The following is a 14,409-nucleotide window of genomic DNA, read 5'->3' on the forward strand; positions in this document are numbered from 1 at the left end:
AGTCAATATAATGGTCTATAGGTGCATTATCACTGTCTGTTCTGTATACTGACGGATGGTTACATTATTTTCTGACCAGCCTGGTCTCAGAGCAAAACGTATTATATTTGACCAAAATCCATGCCATCCATTTAGTTTGATATGTTACTTTATGTTAGGGTACATTACATTGACTATACATAACATAGTAAACGTAAATCCGGGACACTCAAATTAGCATGATATGTTACGTTTGGTACGGACAGTAAATTACTTAAGACAAAAACGAAAGGAACGTCTAGCAACCTAAATATTGCGTATTCAAACCTCATCACAGACAACTTTTGCATTTTAAATAATTAGCAACTACTTGCTACTTTTTAGCGAATTTTCCACTAATTAGCATGTTCACTAACCCTTTCCCTAACCCTATAATCTAACTCCTAACCCAAACCTTAACCCCTAAACTAACGTGGCATATCATACTAAAGCAGTCAAGCATAATATATCATACTAAACGGGTAAAATGCAATCAAGACGCAGGATACTATACGTCATGCAATTATTTTATTGTACGGACGTTATTACATTGGTCGGCCAATGTAATGTAACCTAACGTAAAGTAACATACCATACTAAATGGAGTGGCACAGATTGTTTTGAATATAATACATTTTGCTCTGAGACCAGGTTGTGCTTACTGCTTCACAGAATCCTGACATGGAGAAGCCTCTGAACAAATCCAAAGAATCTATGTCAGGCCAGGGTCCCACGGAAATGCCCCCAGAAGAGGACCTCAGGGCGGGACTGCTAGAGAAGGACACAGAGCCCAGACACATACAAAACAAAATTGACTCTCCGGAGAAACAACAACAACCTAGTGCCCTCTTCCCCTCCGCCAGACAAGCCTCGCTCCCCGACGCAGCACCTGAAAATTCAGAAACGTCAGGACTCCACAGGCCGGTATCCGACCCTGGGCTTCTGGGAAAGTAGGCCATTTCGCCTACCTGCGCCCCTCTTTCTCTCTATGGAAAACTAGGGCTTCTCTCAAAGTTTGACTCAGGGTCTTAGAAGGAGACTGTATATGCAAGGAATACTGTCGACTTTCTTCCACTCCTTTTCCAATATTTTCTGCCGGTCTCTGATTTAGATGTGTTATATAGTACATTTATACAGCGGTATTTATACTGTATATTACTAACATCTGTAATTATCTACCATGTACATATTTCAGATGTAACACTGCCAGCAACACAAAGGCACCTAACATGCTTGTTCTTCCAAGAGAGAAAAATGCATGTTTTGGAAGTGTTTTCTGTTGCATGTTCAAAACACAACACCATCTCATGCACTGCACAGTCATGGTGTGAGGTCGGCATGCTTTCAGAGTGATGAGTCTCCGTTATATAATTATTCCCAATCGATGGGGACAAAGCCACTTGAAACTCTGTTTCAAAGGCATTTTCGATCTGAAAATAAGTGTGCGGTTTTAAACTCATCGCGTTAATGACCTTATCAAACAGACACCATGTAATGCATTTGGCTAATTAACAATCTCCACGTCCGACATGATATATAATAATATTTCATCATATACTGTGCCTAAGTACCTACCGTCCACATGTCTTTCAAAAAGTCCTCTGATCATAAGAGACAAAGAACCACTATGTAAAATGCATCTTCTATTGGATTATAAATACACAGATATGCAAATGAATATGATTGAAATGGTTGGGAAAGCTCTTCTACAAAGTATCCCTTACACTGCTAAAGTATTCCTGGGAGAGTTGATTTGTGATCACTTTGCACCACAAGTCTCTTTCATGGGGCCATGAAAGCAATAACGATAGCATTAAAACATTCATTTACACACATGAATAATATACATATTTGATTAAATCTAGAAATGAACACAGGTAGAAGCCCAAAAGTCAAAATGATCTTTAAAGTGTGTATGGCATGAACTAAAACAGAAACTAAAGGACTGTATTTCAAGTTCTGTATTCTTGTAAAAAAAAATGCAAATGGTCTCTACTGTATATTTAAATTTACAAAATGGGATACTCATCCACTTGATATAGCTACTTTCCTCCCTGAATCACTGAATATGTTTTACCATTGAAAATATTGTCAAAAAATAATTTGATGGGAAGTGTATGCATAGTTTTTTTGGTATTGTATTAAACACGATGTATTACTGTAATGACACACAGAGGCATGAACAGGGTGGACTAACGATTCTTTTCCCGATATGTAATCGATGTGCAGGATCATTTCTCTCTTGAAAGGGCCAGCACTTAACGAAATGCATATCATTGTATAAAAGGAGTTGTAACGCAACATTACATGTTCAGATGTAGAAAACTACAATGAATAGCAACTCTCTAAAGGTGAATTGCTCAGATATCTTTTTTGAATTGTAATAAGAGGAATCAGGCCAAATTCTATTTCATTTTCCTAACGAGTTATTGAGTAGTTACATGTAACCAATTATGTAAAGGTACAGTAGGCATAGCAGTATGACTTCATCATGAAAACATCCAAGTTCCAGAAATCAACTACCACATTGTAATCAGTCACTATTGTCCGTTGCCAATCATGCAAAGGAAGAGCCAATAGCAGTTTGACAGATTTGATTGTTGTCTATAAGCAGGAAGTCAACCCGCTGAGTCTACCTTTAATTAATACCTTTCATAAGTACTGTACCCCACAATCTTTACAAGCTTAAATTCTTCTTTCCATGCATGTTTAGGGGCTTCCATTTATATTCCAAGAAAACTGATTTTATTGCTGTTTCTAGACAAGTGACAAAATCAATGCTGAGACGGTGTCAGAAACCGACAACGTAGAGATTCAGGCTGAGCTAGCAGCTTAGCCCTCGTTAGCCTTAGCTTTACTAACCTATATTAGCCTTCACAAATGTCCTAAACACATTTATTCAGCTGAATAATATGCATTCAATTCAGCAATGTAAATGTATTGAATATGGACGGATTCTGCATGTTGCAAAGTAAGCCATTTTAGTTATGACTTATTTTACACAAACACAAACTTAGTCAGATGTGTGGTATTGCATGGATCAACATCTGCTGGCAATTTGTTTTAACATATTTCAAAACAACAGGTTTGTGATTTATCATGAAGGGGAGAGCTGGAGTTATAAAATGATAAACAATGGTAATAAATACTCAATGTTTCTATAAGAGGACACTTAATATTCCATAATTTTTTAAGTGTTTTGGTTCAATTGTGTATCAGCCCAAGAAGTGACAGATACAATATGAAGAACACATATCATGCTCCCATATGTAGCAATTAACATATATACTAATAACTTTGTAGTCAGAGCAAATGGAATCTAGGGAAGTCATATTCATTGGGAATACTATAGCTATGCATGTTTTGTAGCAGTACTTAGATAGGTTTGAATTAAAGGCAGACTCAGCAATATGATATATTGCTGAGTCTACTTTTAATGTCAGATCTTACCGGCCCTATCCTATGAGTTGCGCCCATACACAGCTATAAGCCTTTTCCGAGGGCACAGGTCCTTTGCTGCATGTCATTGTAATGCCAGTTGAGTGGCCACAACTGCTTAATCGGTTTTAAAACCCACCACAGATGGGCTGAAACTCACGTAACCCTGGCGAAACACGGTAAGGGGTTTCTAGTAGAAGCGTTCCAGAGCTCAGACGCGATACAAAGTAGCTGAAACATGACGTGTCCAATGAAGAGTGCCCCACTGAACTTTTCAGAGTGCATACTTGCACAGGAAAACATTTATAAAATGTGTACTTTAGAGCTAAATGTCACTTTTTAAATCTAGTGCTGTTCACAATTGTTTTTATGCATTTTTTAAAATGTTTGCCACTGTATTTTATACAATGCAACACTTAACAGCTAATATGAATGTTGTCCTGGAATATACTGTACTTAAAGATATTTAATATATTGTGTACATATATTGATGAAAACCATTTGTGCAATTGTATAAATGAATAAACAGAACACATACTGACTACAAACTGAGTTTATTGTGTTGTGAATGACACCAATATCACTGATGAATGGCCCAACAGTCATGAAGCACTTAACATGTCTGATAAATATTTCATCCTGAGTTACGCAAATGGTATCACAAAATTAGAGACATTGTCATTGGTAGTTAATGCATGCTTTTCTTCGCAAAGGAATAACAGTGCATGTTTACCACAGTGCGTGTTATTCATATATATTTGTGAATTCCATGTTTGATTCATTTGTTTATCATGTTAGGCCACATTTTATTTAAATCAAGAGATGCATATAGTTACCTTAAACAAAAGGCAAAGCTAGCATAACTGTATATTTGTAATAAAAAATATTATATATACCTATACTTTAAAATGTGTTTAATGTAAAACTAGTTCACACCTATATAGTGGTTATAAAACAATATAGTGGTTATAAAAACAGAACGTATACAGTGATGGGGAAGAATATGGAAACCGTATGATCTGAGGCACAAAAGTCATCATCATAAAGATCAGTAACAGCTTTGCCATCCCTTTCTTTATTCAAATCTACCACTGTCCTTTAGCAACAGAATTTACAACAAGCAGATACATTTAGAAACACGCCATATGATATCTGGCAAATCTGCACATTCTTGCATAGCGTACAAGGCAGGCAGACATTATGGCAAGCAAACAAGCAGTTTCTGTTGTAAACTCCTTCCCCATTTTAAGTTGGTTATGGGACTCAACCTAAGAACAATAGGCTAATATTGATTGGTGCCTTTCCATTATTTAGGGGAAGTGGTCAGCGAGCCCCAGACTGCCGGTCGAAGCACCCCGCTCTGACTCCAGCACGGGATGGGCCGGACCACACCACTCAGATGGACATGGTACACAGGATAAACTACAGGAGGAAAATCAAGAGAAAATTAGCTCATTTTGATGTAATTACTATAACTCGCAAGTCAGGACAGGCTATTGGGAATCACAGTACAGGCTGGGGAAAGAGAGAGGAAAACTGGGATGTGTTCATCAGGGCATACTAAAGTTTCAAAATGAAACCAAAAACACGTGTTCAGATAGTACCTCCCCGTTTCAAAGTGTTTTCTTCCGTATTGTGCCTACTGAACACGGCCCTGAATTGCACACTTACGTCATCGTATTGGAAGTTGACAGCCCCCTGCTGCATCTGGTCTCTCCTCCTGAAGCTCTCTGTAGACACACATAGTAAAGATGTAGGTGTACTGTGGTGAAATTTGAATGCCATTCATTGGACAACAATAACCTAGCGAGACACTCACTGTGTTAATGAGCCTATGAATGTACATACACAAAAGAGACCAGGACCAAACAAGACAAATTACACCTCAAAAGATAATGGATTGGAATGAGTAAAAGTTTAATGAATGACAGAATTGATTTGATTTTATAACGAAATCCATAGCTCTGGATTGTGAGGAAATGTGAAATGCTGATCAATAAAAATAAAAAAAACTGAAGTTAAACATCTTAATTGGCAGCCTCCAAGTCAGCATCTTACCTGTGAGGGCGCGAAGCTTCACAGCACATGCCACATAGTCGTCAAAGTAGATCCGGCCAGCCTTGCTGTAGCGTTTGATGACAGCGTTCAGAGCTTGCGGGCTGATCCTGTAGCCTGTAGAATGAGATCACAGCATGCATTCAATTAGTCATAAGCCAACATAGTATTAGGATTCATCCATAGTGACCACTGCATTTAGTTGACAATGATCATAAACACCAGCCTTTGCCTATTGTCCATCTACTTTGCATCAAGAAGGGACTCACGGACCAATACCTTGCAATCATCTCCAGCTACACCAAAATTATAATTATTGTAGGAGTCTATCAATGGTTTAAATCATTTAAAGAAGTCAAACCTCCCAACCCCTTTCAGATGCTGCATCTGAACCAGGCCCTGGAACGCTGCCCCTCTTTGGATGTCAGAATGGACTGCCCCATATCATTAGCCTGGCAGAGCACTGACTCACCCATAGCGGAGATGGACTGGGTCATCTCATGGGGTTCCACCGTGCCACTCCGGTCCTGGTCGAACATCATGAAGTTCTGCTTCCAGCTACTCAGGGCAGCAAACAGCTCCTTGAACTCAATGAAGCCCAGCTTTCCAGTCATGTCTCTCTGGTGGGAGGTTAGTTAAAGGGTTAACTTTGTTCGTTAGGTAAGAAACTAAAAATGGCCATGTGAACTGGTCTCACAAAGGATATGATGAGTTGTGTTAAATGTGGGAGAACTTGACCTTTCTGCGACTAAATCAATTCCATAAGAAACCCTCTGTCTCAATACAGCCCACTTACACATCACATCATGTGCTTAATCTGAAAAAACATTATATAGAACATCTCAAACTGCAAATGCTGACTGTTGTACATCCTTGTCGTAAAGTCTATTACTCTACATAAGAAGCATGAACATGTTCAGAGAGAAACAGGACTTGCTCTGAAAATGGAGCTACAGGCATGACGCAACTAGAGCATGAGGCTAGTTCTATCTTGCAAATTCATTGGCAAATGCATACTGAATGGGACCCAGTAGACTAGGCCTTGCATAAGTGTGAAATATACTGCAGCCAGGAAGTAATTTAGGGGAATTAAAATGAATCATCCCAAGTCACCTACTGCTCAAAGCTTTCTCACCTGTTAAAAGAGAAGGATGAACTCGGCACTGACACATTAGGTTTATTACTTCATTAACATTTATGACTGTTATTCATTTTTCACCAGCAAGTCAAAGAAGCAAAGTGCAATACCAAACAAACTTCAATGACACTGGACAGAGGCCCAGTCCAAGAGATTCATTGATATAGAAAGGATACATCCAGCATTGCGATCATGATTCTACATGTCTCCAAACTGAAGGCTGTTGGAAAAGAGAAACCATGATCACACAATGAAAAACAGACATACAATGACAATACCAAACAGAAAACCAGTGACAAATCTTTGTAAAGACTATACAGTGCCTTGCGAAAGTATTCGGCCCCCTTGAACTTTGCGACCTTTTGCCACATTTCAGGCTTCAAACATAAAGATATAAAACTGTATTTTTTTGTGAAGAATCAACAACAAGTGGGACACAATCATGAAGTGGAACGACATTTATTGGATATTTCAAACTTTTTTAACAAATCAAAAATTGGGTGTGCAAAATTATTCAGCCCCTTTACTTTCAGTGCAGCAAACTCTCTCCAGAAGTTCAGTGAGGATCTCTGAATGATCCAATGTTGACCTAAATGACTAATGATGATAAATACAATCCACCTGTATGTAATCAAGTCTCCGTATAAATGCACCTGCACTGTGATAGTCTCAGAGGTCCGTCAAAAGCGCAGAGAGCATCATGAAGAACAAGGAACACACCAGGCAGGTCCGAGATACTGTTGTGAAGAAGTTTAAAGCCGGATTTGGATACAAAAAGATTTCCCAAGCTTTAAACATCCCAAGGAGCACTGTGCAAGCGATAATATTGAAATGGAAGGAGTATCAGACCACTGCAAATCTACCAAGACCTGGCCGTCCCTCTAAACTTTCAGCTCATACAAGGAGAAGACTGATCAGAGATGCAGCCAAGAGGCCCATGATCACTCTGGATGAACTGCAGAGATCTACAGCTGAGGTGGGAGACTCTGTCCATAGGACAACAATCAGTCGTATATTGCACAAATCTGGCCTTTATGGAAGAGTGGCAAGAGGAAAGCCATTTCTTAAAGATATCCATAAAAAGTGTTGTTTAAAGTTTGCCACAAGCCACCTGGGAGACACACAAAACATGTGGAAGAAGGTGCTCTGGTCAGATTAAACCAAAATTGAACTTTTTGGCAACAATGCAAAACGTTATGTTTGGCGTAAAAGCAACACAGCTGAACACACCATCCCCACTGTCAAACATGGTGGTGGCAGCATCATGGTTTGGGCCTGCTTTTCTTCAGCAGGGACAGGGAAGATGGTTAAAATTGATGGGAAGATGGATGGAGACAAATACAGGACCATTCTGGAAGAAAACCTGATGGAGTCTGCAAAAGACCTGAGACTGGGACGGAGATTTGTCTTCCAACAAGACAATGATCCAAAACATAAAGCAAAATCTACAATGGAATGGTTCAAAAATAAACATATCCAGGTGTTAGAATGGCCAAGTCAAAGTCCAGACCTGAATCCAATCGAGAATCTGTGGAAAGAACTGAAAACTGCTGTTCACAAATGCTCTCCATCCAACCTCACTGAGCTCGAGCTGTTTTGCAAGGAGGAATGGGAAAAAATTTCAGTCTCTCGATGTGCAAAACTGATAGACATACCCCAAGCGACTTACAGCTGTAATCGCAGCAAAAGGTGGCGCTACAAAGTATTAACTTAAGGGGGCTGAATAATTTTGCACGCCCAATTTTTCAGTTTTTGATTTGTTAAAAAAGTTTGAAATATCCAATAAATGTCGTCCACTTCATGATTGTGTCCCACTTGTTGATTCTTCACAAAAAAATACAGTTTTAAATCTTTATGTTTGAAGCCTGAAATGTGGCAAAAGGTCGCAAAGTTCAAGGGGGCCGAATACTTTCGCAAGGCACTGTATTAACGCGGGATACTAAAATCATAAAATACACACAACATAATCTAATCATTCATGAACCACAAAGTGAACCTTGATCATGGGACTGGGTGTGAACTTACGAGTATAGGTGCCACTGATACCAGTCTGTGTAAGACACCTCTGAAGCTCCTCTGCATCAATCTCACCATCCTGCACAGAGGAATATCCCTGTAAGATTACTCTCCAGCAACAACTTATCATTACTATGCAATGAATGTAAAAAAAAAAAGACTTGAATGTCTTGAGATCACTTTGTGGTGTAACCATGACATCACCATGCATGTACCAGTAATGTTGCATTCTTTTTGTTGTCGTTGTATTTTACCCCCTTTTTCTCATGATATCAAATTGCGAACTCGTCTCGTCGCTGCAACTCCCCAATGGACTCGGGAGAGGCGAAGGTCGAGTCATGAGTCCTCCGAAACATGACCCGCCAAGCAGTGCTTCTTAACACTCGCCCGCTTAACCCGGAAGCCAGCTGCACCAATGTGTCGGAGGAAGTCAGCCTGCAGGTGCCCGGCCTGCCAAAAGGAGTTGCTACAGCGCCAAGCAATGCGATGCAGTGCCTTAGACCACTGCCCCACTCGGGACGCAAGTAAATGTTGCATTCTATCCAAAGAGGAATATTTACTGTACCCATGATCATGAATTTAAATAAAAAGCATTGATCACTCACCTGTCCTGCTATGGTAGTAAAGTATCCCCACATGGGGTCATTAACAGGCTGCTGAGGAGGAGCAGCAAAGGTACCAGGGTAGCCTCCACCATTCTGGGGGTAGCCTGCCTGGGGTGGGCCTCCCATGGGTCCACCCTGCATGGGCATACCCTGGAGTTGCATGCCTTGCATTGGTCCTCCATACTGACAGGAAAAGGAGAGTACAGTCATCAAGTAACAGGGCTTAAGGAAAACTTCCCAAAAATGACTAATTCAATAGATTGTAGCACTCAACAAACAAGCAGCTATATACGGTGCCTTCACCATATACTTTTCCACATTTTTTGTGTTAGTCTGAATCGATTCAATTGAGATTTCGTGTCACTGATCCAACACACAATACCCCTTAATGACAAAGTGGAATTTTGTTTGTAGAAAATGTTTGAAATGAATAAAAAATGTAAAGCTGAAATGTCTTGAGTCAATAGGTATTCAACACCTTTGTTATGGCAAGCCTAAGTAAGTTCAGAAGTAAAAATGTGCTAAAAAAATATATATATAAGTTGCATTGACTCATTCCGTGTTCAATAATAGTGGTCATCTTGATTTCTGAATAACTACCCCATATCTGTACCCCCAAAAGTATCGGTAAGGTCCCTCAATCGAGTAATGAATTTCAAGCACATATTCAACAACAAAGACCAGGGACGTTTTTAAATGCTTCACAAAGAATGGCACGAATCAGTAGATGTGTAAAAATATCTGCTTTCCAACACCGGGAGGTGAGGCGAATTCACCATGCAGCAGGACAATAACCTAATGCAAGGCCAAATCTACACTGAAGTTACTTACCAAGATGACATTTAATGTTCCTGAGTGGCCTAGTTACTGTATTGACCTAAAATCAGCTTGAAAATCTATGGCAAGGCAAGAAAATGGCTGTCTAGCAATGAACAACTTGACAGAGCTTGAATATTTTTTTGTAAAGAATAAATGGGCAAATATTTTACAATCCTGGTGTGCAAAGCTCTTAGAGGCTTACCCAAAAAGACTCACAGCTGTTATCGCCACCAAAGGTGATTCTACAAAGTACTGACTCGGGTGCGGATACTTATGTAAATGTTTTTACTTTGTCGTTATGGTGTATTGAGTGTAGATTGGTGAAAAAAATTATAATTTAATCAATTTTGAATTCAGGCCGTAACACCAAAATGTGGAATAAATCAAGGGGCATGAATACCTTCTGAAGGCACTGTAGACGTTCTTACACTAAGGCCTGATGCCTTGGTGGGAAGCAAACAGGTATACTATTACTGACGTTTGGACAGGACGTCTTCCTCAGTAGTCATTCTTAAACGATATACAGTGCCTTGCGAAAGTATTCGGCCCCCTTGAACTTTGCGACCTTTTGCCACATTTCAGGCTTCAAACATAAAGATATAAAACTGTATTTTTTTTGTGAAGAATCAACAACAAGTGGGACACAATCATGAAGTGGAACGACATTTATTGGATATTTCAAACTTTAACAAATCAAAAACTGAAAAATTGGGCGTGCAAAATTATTCAGCCCCCTTAAGTTAATACTTTGTAGCGCCACCTTTTGCTGCGATTACAGCTGTAAGTCGCTTGGGGTATGTTTCTATCAGTTTTGCACATCGAGAGACTGAAATTCTTTCCCATTCCTCCTTGCAAAACAGCTCGAGCTCAGTGAGGTTGGATGGAGAGCATTTGTGAACAGCAGTTTTCAGTTCTTTCCACAGATTCTCGATTGGATTGAGGTCTGGACTTTGACTTGGCCATTCTAACACCTGGATATGTTTATTTTTGAACCATTCCAATGTAGATTTTGCTTTATGTTTTGGATCATTGTCTTGTTGGAAGACAAATCTCCGTCCCAGTCTCAGGTCTTTTGCAGACTCCATCAGGGTTTCTTCCAGAATGGTCCTGTATTTGGCTCCATCCATCTTCCCATCCATCTTCCCTGTCCCTGCTGAAGAAAAGCAGGCCCAAACCATGATGCTGCCACCACCATGTTTGACAGTGGGGATGGTGTGTTCAGCTGTGTTGCTTTTACGCCAAACATAACGTTTTGCATTGTTGCCAAAAAGTTCAATTTTGGTTTCATCTGACCAGAGCACCTTCTTCCACATGTTTGGTGTGTCTCCCAGGTGGCTTGTGGCAAACTTTAAACTACACTTTTTATGGATATCTTTAAGAAATGGCTTTCATCTTGCCACTCTTCCATAAAGGCCAGATTTGTGCAATATACGACTGATTGTTGTCCTATGGACAGAGTCTCCCACCTCAGCTGTAGATCTCTGCAGTTCATCCAGAGTGATCATGGGCCTCTTGGCTGCATCTCTGATCAGTCTTCTCCTTGTATGAGCTGAAAGTTTAGAGGGACGGCCAGGTCTTGGTAGATTTGCAGTGGTCTGATACTCCTTCCATTTCAATATTATCGCTTGCACAGTGCTCCTTGGGATGTTTAAAGCTTGGGAAATCTTTTTGTATCCAAATCCGGCTTTAAACTTCTTCACAACAGTATCTCGGACCTGCCTGGTGTGTTCCTTGTTCTTCATGATGCTCTCTGCGCTTTTAACGGACCTCTGAGACTATCACAGTGCAGGTGCATTTATACGGAGACTAGATTACACACAGGTGGATTGTATTTATCATCATTAGTCATTTAGGTCAACATTGGATCATTCAGAGATCCTCACTGAACTTCTGGAGAGAGTTTGCTGCACTGAAAGTAAAGGGGCTGAATAATTTTGCACGCCCAATTTTTCAGTTTTTGATTTGTTAAAAAAGTTTGAAATATCCAATAAATGTCGTTCCACTTCATGATTGTGTCCCACTTGTTGTTTATTCTTCACAAAAAAATAGTTTTATATCTTTATGTTTGAAGCCTGAAATGTGGCAAAAGGTCGCAAAGTTCAAGGGGGCCGAATACTTTCGCAAGGCACTGTAGTCAGGTGATTGTTTATAATTGAGTGATGTGCATTCTTTCCAGTTTCCCCATTTCAAAATATTTTCACTGTCAATATTAGCAGGTTGTGGACCTATTTCTAAATGTAGTGAGGGGACATTTGCACTGACAATATTAGCAGGTTGTGGACGAGACCATGACTCCAACTCCATTCCACCACTGGAAATCCCCTTTCAACTTGTGCGGAAAACGCCCGGCGCTCCAACGCTGCCCAAATGTTCTGTCTAAATGCAAATACGCCTCGCACGTGACAGTTTTGTAAACATTTGGAACTTAACTTTCATATAAGTGAGAAAAAATGTCATATACAAAATATACACTTACGGTACGCAGTTTAGGAACATTTCACCCAGCTGTATTTTCAAGAACACCGACTACAACCGAGACGACACTTCCTCACCGCCAATTTCCACTTCAAAAATCTGCAATGGAGCATAACTAGGGAGGAAGTTTTGTACCTCAGCTGAGGGTTGTGTTTTTGAAAATTCTGTCTGGTAAAACTTTGCAAAACTGCATACAGTAAGTGTATCTTATGGATTTGAAAGATTCTTTCTCACGATGTGAAAGTTCCAAAGGTTTCCAAAACGGTATTGCAAGCAAGGATTATAATGTTTCTAAATGTTAAAAACAGATCATTGGGATTGCAGTTCATTGATCCAGCTGAAGTCCATATGTTCAATTGAGTCCCAGACTCAAGATCTGGGTATAAGCCCAGCCCCACTTGGGTTCTCGGGGGCTACTGTAGGTGTGGACATATATCCTAGGTCAATGCAGTGACCATGACAGCGGTTGAAAGGTTGAGCTGTGGGCCATGCTAGAGGGGTTGAAACAGTGTATGTAGCCAAGACTACAGATAGGCTACTGTAACTAGTTAGCCTAAATAGCCACCTACTTAGTGCATTTACATGGGGTGATTTGAAAATACAGCATTAAGTGCTTCTAAAGACTGAATTTTGCCAGCTGGTATTTTGTCAATTGTTAACATTACTCAAAAATAAACAAAGCAAAAGTAAACATGTCCTCCCCCAAGAATGATGCAGTGCCACCCTTGGGAAAATTGAGAAATCGTGAGTAACTAACACATTTCAGTTAATTACATAATCCCACATTGGGCCAATCAGTGTAATTTTGTAAATTCCGGATCACAATGACAAGACGATTAATTCAGCCAAGTTTCATCAAAATCGACCCAAAGCTGTCAGAGATATCGTGTGTGACTAATGTACAGGGAGACAGATCCACAGTCCCCTCAGAGTTCATCGAGGGGGTCAAAAACTATTTATGAAAACTGGAACTAGTGACTAAACTAAGTAACTAAAACTGAGGGCAATATCAACTTTTCTGTCACAATCAAGATGTAGCCCAACAGCTACTTGCCAAAATGACTGTGCCTAGAAAGATGCAAAACCTTTTAACGTCGATACTTAGAAACGATTGCACTTACAACTGACCGTGTTCCATCCAATGTTTCATCATAACAAAGATACATTTTAGGGGTCTTATCTGAGCACTCCCCATATCGGAAATGGAATAGGCCAAACTCCTGAGGTATGTAGACTACTGTAACACCAGGTAAAATAACAAATGAAGCGTTTACTCACCCCGCCATATCCTGGATAAGCCATTTGTACACTATAAAGAATTGCCACAAAACGATTCGATGCACTGAAATGTTTCGATGTCAGTAAATGTAAACCAAAACCGAACTCGTTACTTGAAATGCACTGCAACAACGTAACGTGTACATAATTTCCGGTCGTCACTAGTTACTACAGCCACAATATCTAAAAACCCGCCCATTTCTACATTTTATCTTCTTAAAATGTGATTTTATACCTTTTATAACTTAATCTTAACCACAATCTTAAACACACTGCTAACCTTATGCATAACCCTAACCCTAAATTAAGACCAAAAATCGAATTTGTATATATATATATATATATATATATTTTTTTTTTTACGATATAGCCAACTTTTACATTGTGACTGTGCTATCTAGTGGAAACCATAATATCCGATAAAGTGTTGCGAGAAGGCGGAAGTGCGAATTGGCTAATTGACTGATAGTGAAGATAGCCAATGAGGAAGCTCATAGCATTCAATTAGCTCCAGCAGCATTCTTGGTACTCTGTTGACTAGTAGGTAGGCCTGCTGGCCATTAAAAT

The 14,409-nt window shown here is 39.8% G+C and overlaps 2 protein-coding genes across 2 annotated transcripts in view; one reads left to right on the plus strand and one right to left on the minus strand.

Annotated features, from left to right (window-relative positions):
* The window catches only part of LOC110527422 (voltage-gated inwardly rectifying potassium channel KCNH7), a 71,652-nt gene extending 67,654 nt beyond the window's left edge, over positions 1–3,998 (plus strand). Inside the window, exon 16 of the mRNA XM_090240319.1 lies at positions 691–3,998. Coding sequence (XP_090096445.1) covers positions 691–972 — 282 coding nt within the window. The 3' untranslated portion in view covers positions 973–3,998. The remainder of the gene's footprint in view (positions 1–690) is intronic.
* LOC110527423 (grancalcin) lies at positions 3,995–13,977 on the minus strand. The gene is made up of 8 exons (XM_021608685.3): positions 13,843–13,977; positions 9,271–9,453; positions 8,675–8,744; positions 6,826–6,869; positions 5,984–6,131; positions 5,515–5,628; positions 5,128–5,186; positions 3,995–4,878 (listed from the first exon to the last, which is right to left on the minus strand). The coding sequence occupies exons 1-8, from the start codon at positions 13,864–13,866 to the stop codon at positions 4,852–4,854; spliced, it is 669 nt and encodes a 222-aa protein (XP_021464360.2). The 5' UTR covers positions 13,867–13,977; the 3' UTR covers positions 3,995–4,851.
* Between the last annotated feature and the right edge of the window lie 432 nt (positions 13,978–14,409).

Source organism: Oncorhynchus mykiss, chromosome 7, assembly GCF_057628025.1.
Source record: "Oncorhynchus mykiss isolate SJ-2025 chromosome 7, ASM5762802v1, whole genome shotgun sequence".
Lineage (NCBI taxonomy): Eukaryota > Metazoa > Chordata > Actinopteri > Salmoniformes > Salmonidae > Oncorhynchus > Oncorhynchus mykiss.

Bases quoted from the DNA above. Each gene is read 5' to 3' on its own strand.
- LOC110527423 (XM_021608685.3), bottom strand. From the start codon at position 13,866: ATGGCTTATCCAGGATATGGCGGG. The intron at 5,629-5,983 runs GTGAGTCAGTGC...CTCATTCTACAG, and splicing joins CCAGTCCATCTCCGCTATGG to GCTACAGGATCAGCCCGCAA. The intron at 5,187-5,514 runs GTAAGATGCTGA...GTGTGTCTACAG, and splicing joins GAAGCTTCGCGCCCTCACAG to AGAGCTTCAGGAGGAGAGAC.